The sequence below is a fragment of the Nelumbo lutea genome, chromosome 3, assembly GCF_056320005.1.
Source record: "Nelumbo lutea isolate HS-2025 chromosome 3, American lotus-T2T, whole genome shotgun sequence".
NCBI classification, from domain to species: domain Eukaryota; kingdom Viridiplantae; phylum Streptophyta; class Magnoliopsida; order Proteales; family Nelumbonaceae; genus Nelumbo; species Nelumbo lutea.
In genome coordinates, this window is record NC_142686.1 from 15,306,706 (window position 1) to 15,311,673 (window position 4,968).

The following is a 4,968-nucleotide window of genomic DNA, read 5'->3' on the forward strand; positions in this document are numbered from 1 at the left end:
TGGGGTAGGGCCAGTAATGCTAAAAATACATTGGTCGGATTCCTCTCTAGATCTTGATTCCAGAAGCCAGAAGGAGAGGAATCTTTTATATATTTATTTTAGTATTTAACGTTTAAACCACCGATCTCATAATTGAACCCAACCCAATCTGCGGGCCCTTATTAGGCAGTACTCAGTATCAGTAGTCGATATGGTCGCATGGGATCAAAGCCGCGGATACGTAGGTTTTCCATGGTATGCAGTATTGATCAGTATGTTTTTTTGTCTCTGGTTTAAATTGATGAAAATTGTCCATACATATAGTGTTCATGGATATGAATGAATGAGACCTCTCTCTCTCTCTCTCTCTCTGTCTATGTGATTGTGTTTGTGAGGCTGAGGAGGTCCACACTCCACAGTTCAACAGTTCACACATATTTTTGATGGTCGTATAGAGCCCTCAAAGACCGTCCAATCCACCATGAATCGCCACATCGCGCATGAGGAAATGTGAAATCAAAAGCCAACTGCCGACTTCTAACTCCATGCTAGCTAATATCACATTTTGTCTTGTAGCACTTCCACATAAATGACTAAAAGTCCTCTCTCTCTCTCTCATCCACACACCGTCACACAGATAAACGTTGTTTCTTTCTCTTTTTATAGGACGACCCACATAAACTATTTCACACCTGAAGAGTACAAAAGAAGAGTGACATACTTGGAAGATCTAAGTTGCCGTCTCAATCCCAAGTCCAACTCTACAGATGAAAAAAAAAAAAGATCACAAGAAATGTCACTTGATAACCACTAAAAGGTTTCTACTCTTTCAATAAGCTTGCTTGCACAAATTACATCATCAGCAACCTTATAGTTAAAGCCTTGGTTGCTGAACAATAACATCTTACCAGAGAAATCAAGGTTTAGTTTAATGAAATCTTATCATGCCCATTTCCATATTTAAACCATTTTTTTTCTGAAAACAAAACAAAGCGATGTACTTGTTTTTAATTAACCATTAAATTAGATATCTTCACATACCCATTTTTCCTTTGATAACATTCTTTGACCACCCTATTAAAAAAGCTGGTCCAAACCACAATAGAAATTAAGCACAAAATGACAAAAGTTAAACATGATGTTAACATTTCCAAAAGCCCACATATTAGGTAACACTGTTCAAATTAATATTTGTTCTTGTCTCCACGCTTGTAATAGTGAGTAAATAGCAAAGCACTGGTGACTGCTCATGACTACAAAGCGTCGTTTCCCAAGTGAAGGGAGGCCGGTCGGTCTCCGGCCGCCCCGGTAATTAGAGAAGGGCAGTCTCTTTCCATGGCACTGGTTGCATGGGATGACTACTTGTGGATAGCTTGGGAGAATGGCTTTATGATTTATGCCACGTCGAATATAACGTGAACCTAATCGTGATCACATGGCCGGAGCAGACTTTAAATGCATGGAAAGGGATTGCAAGTTAATGGTATAATCTTTATAGATGATGGATCTTTGATAGATTTTCTAACTCTTCTCTTGTAGATAATAATTTTGAGAAATAAGAACCGGCCGCCGATGCAAAAGCAAAACTCAGCTTTTAGAACTTGAAATTTGTTGGGTCATCGTGCCAAAGTTAGTTGTTATCTCCCTTTCTTTACATCACCGTATCTCGATTTATTAGGGTTTATCAGTCCTGCTTTCTTGCTTCTAATTATTAATGGAGGACAGACTATATATATTTTATGTTTAAAAAGAAGAAAAAAAAAAAGGACACAGAAAAACCTAGTCAAATTGGAGACCCTCATCATCATACTTCATACACGCATCACGAGGTTTGGAGGTTGAATACCTTGGGAGTACTTTCACTGAGACCCTGGGAGTATGTAAGAGATGCCGAGCTAACTTAACTTCATTACCAGAAGAAGTTATTAATAGATCGTGATGGATGTTACTAACTTACGTTTTTATTTTTTATTTTTTGAAATTAAGGTAAAAATTATGGGATTGAGGTTTGAAACAACAAGTAAACGCTATTAGGGTTTCCCGGTGCAACCACATTGAATGCCACGCGGTTTTGTAAGGCAAAGAAGGCTTGGCACAGCTGACTTTTGCAAGGGCATGAGTAAATGCTCTGGCTGGCATCTTTTGACTCTTAAGGGAAACCTTTTGCCGCTTTAGGGTCAGCGTACGCGACCCTTTAGTCTCTTCTATAAATATGGACCCAGAAACCATTGCCTTGGACGCTTGTCTCAGCAATCCAACAACAAACAAGCTAAGATAAACACAACGCAGGAGAAGAAGATAGAGGAGAGTAGAATAGACTCTCTTGTTGGCATCACCAAAGAAAGTTGGAGACAAACACACCAACTTGGCGGTATGGGTAGACCACCTTGCTGTGATAAAATCGGTATTAAGAAAGGACCTTGGACTCCAGAAGAAGATATCATCCTTGTCTCTTACATTCAAGAACATGGTCCTGGAAATTGGAGGGCTGTTCCTACCAATACTGGTAAGTTTTCTCTTTTGTTTCTGTTTTCAGATCTTAGTTTCATCTCTTTGCTTAAATTAGGTTGCTCTTATCGATGAAGTATACTGTATTTAAGACAGTACAGGTCCATAATGGCTTCTTGGTTGTGTGAAAAATTGAAAGTACAGGTTGCTTTGATGAATATTTATACTACCTGTTTTTTTAACACTATTTTCCTTGTGGGTTTGGACAGGTTTGCTTAGATGCAGCAAGAGTTGCAGGCTTAGATGGACTAATTACCTTAGGCCGGGGATCAAACGTGGTAACTTTACTGAACAAGAAGAGAAGATGATAATCCACCTTCAAGCTCTTTTGGGAAATAGGTAAACCCACCCCTCTCTCTCTCTCTCTCTTGCCCATATTCCAGATTCAATATGAACATGGGCATCTATAATATCAGATTTTTTCTATTTTGTTTATCTTGATGCAGTGATGTGTCTGTATTTGGAGAGGCTTTGGCTTAGTATATTAATGAGCCTGTGATTTTGGTGCAGATGGGCTGCCATAGCTTCCTATCTCCCTCAAAGAACAGATAACGATATCAAGAATTACTGGAATACCCATTTGAAGAAGAAGCTCAAGAAGCTTCAAACGGGCTTTGATGGGCATACCAAAGATGGGTTCTCAGGTTCCCAGACCATGTTAAAAGGTCAGTGGGAGAGGAGGCTTCAAACTGATATCCACATGGCCAAGCGTGCTCTATGCGAGGCCTTGTCCTTGGAGAAACCAAACAGTCTGTGCGACTTGAAGCCCTACGATAGCTACTTCTCCTGGACGAGGCCAAACCAAGCATCTACTTATGCATCAAGCACGGAGAATATCTCAAGGTTACTTGAAGGTTGGACGAGAAATTCATCGAAATCTGGTGGATCAACCCCTGAGACCACTCAGAATTCTATCAATATGACGGTTGGAACTGATTCTACTTCTAGCCAGGGCACAAGTGCATGTGCAGCCAACCATACTGACGATTTATCACCTGATGCCTTTGAATCGCTGTTAGATTTCGACTCTTCTACGCCTGATGTCTCTCAATCAACATCGCTAGATGAGGCAGCGAATTTTGCACAAGAGACCAGCCTACTCCAAGATGAAAGTAAGCCCAAGTTGGAAGCCCAAGCCCCTCTTTCAATGCTTGAGAAATGGTTGCTTGATGAAGGTATGACTCAAGGCCAAGAAGACCTGATTGGGATTTCACTAGATGAAACTGATGAGCTGTTCTAAGGAACTCTACTCCCTTTTTGGGGGCTGCTGGGGATCTTTCTGTTATTTTCTTTCTTTCTTTTTTTTTTTTTTTTCTCTTTTTTTTTGTCTGGGTCTTGAACATTAAACATTGAATTCCCCTGTAGCCCGATCTGAAAGAAATCAGCCACCCACCCAATGCTAGAGAAGTGTAAATTACAAACGACTATATAAATTAAATATTTTAATGTATGAATTTATTGAATAAGTTTCTAACTAGTCCGCTAAGAAGGCTTTATATATGTGTAATCGTACTTCTTTGTAAGTAGGCTTTAAAGTGTAGTTTTTGCACCTTGTTCTGTGCATATCTAGAATTGAAAATGAGATTTTGTTTCTGATGCTTATATAAATCCCTATTCGGAACTTATGATGATGTTTATTTATTTATTAATTTATTAATTTATTAATTTCTCACAAAAAAAAAAACTTCTTTCATTTATATCATAATTACATTGTATCTCTGTGCATTGCATGAAGCAATTTACTATCCTCTATTGAATATTGATAATTGATTACCTTTACTTTTTTTTTTTTTTTTCTGTTTTCAAAACTGAAAGATGATCGTAACTTCAGTAAATAACCATTGACACGTAGCTAATGTGCAGTGGAGACGTTGGAGAATTAGGGTTGACTTTTCTATCCAATATATTTGTGCATGACAAGGATAATGGAAAGTCAAATCCTCTCTCTCTCTAACGATGTAAGCAAAAGCAAAAGCTGCTAGTGCAACAATATTCTAGAAAATGATCAAATGATCAAGCCATTTTAGTTAAAAATTGGGCCGATTATGATTGAACCATGATTCCATCGGTCTTTTTTCTTCATCGGTCAAAGGTTTATGGGGAGAAGAGAAAAAGTAAAACAAAATTTTCAAAACAAATGAAGCTAAATTCATTTGATTTTCCGATTTATTGGTGACAAAAACAAAATGTTTTTTTTTCTCCTCCACGACTTGGTTTAATAGGGGAAAAATACACAAGCATATTTTAATTTTCTATTAATATTCTAACATCTACTCTATCTTGCTTCTTTTGATTTTTCTTTAATTTATAAAATCTCCTCAGTCTTTACGAAAAAAAAAAGACTGCTGTGCCTCAACATTGTATTTTGTGTAAAAAACATTGTTTTGAAAGAAGACTTAAGCCTTGAGGGATGTGAGACTTAAACCTCAAGCCTCAAGTACTACTGATTATTTAGTGGTTAAATGCAAAAAAAAAAAAAAA

General features: G+C 37.7%; 1 protein-coding gene across 1 annotated transcript; it reads left to right on the forward strand.

Moving 5' to 3' along the window:
• Nucleotides 1–2,021: 2,021 nt before the first annotated feature.
• Nucleotides 2,022–3,987, forward strand: LOC148863137 (myb-related protein 306-like). The gene is made up of 3 exons (XM_088974741.1): nucleotides 2,022–2,485; nucleotides 2,697–2,826; nucleotides 2,998–3,987. Exons 1-3 carry the CDS (start codon nucleotides 2,353–2,355, stop codon nucleotides 3,725–3,727), a joined length of 993 nt encoding a protein of 330 aa, XP_088830867.1. The 5' UTR covers nucleotides 2,022–2,352; the 3' UTR covers nucleotides 3,728–3,987.
• Nucleotides 3,988–4,968: the final 981 nt, after the last annotated feature.

Bases quoted from the DNA above. Each gene is read 5' to 3' on its own strand.
- LOC148863137 (XM_088974741.1), top strand. From the start codon at position 2,353: ATGGGTAGACCACCTTGCTGTGATAAAATCGGTATTAAGAAAGGACCT. The intron at 2,486-2,696 runs GTAAGTTTTCTC...GGGTTTGGACAG, and splicing joins GGCTGTTCCTACCAATACTG to GTTTGCTTAGATGCAGCAAG. The intron at 2,827-2,997 runs GTAAACCCACCC...ATTTTGGTGCAG, and splicing joins CAAGCTCTTTTGGGAAATAG to ATGGGCTGCCATAGCTTCCT.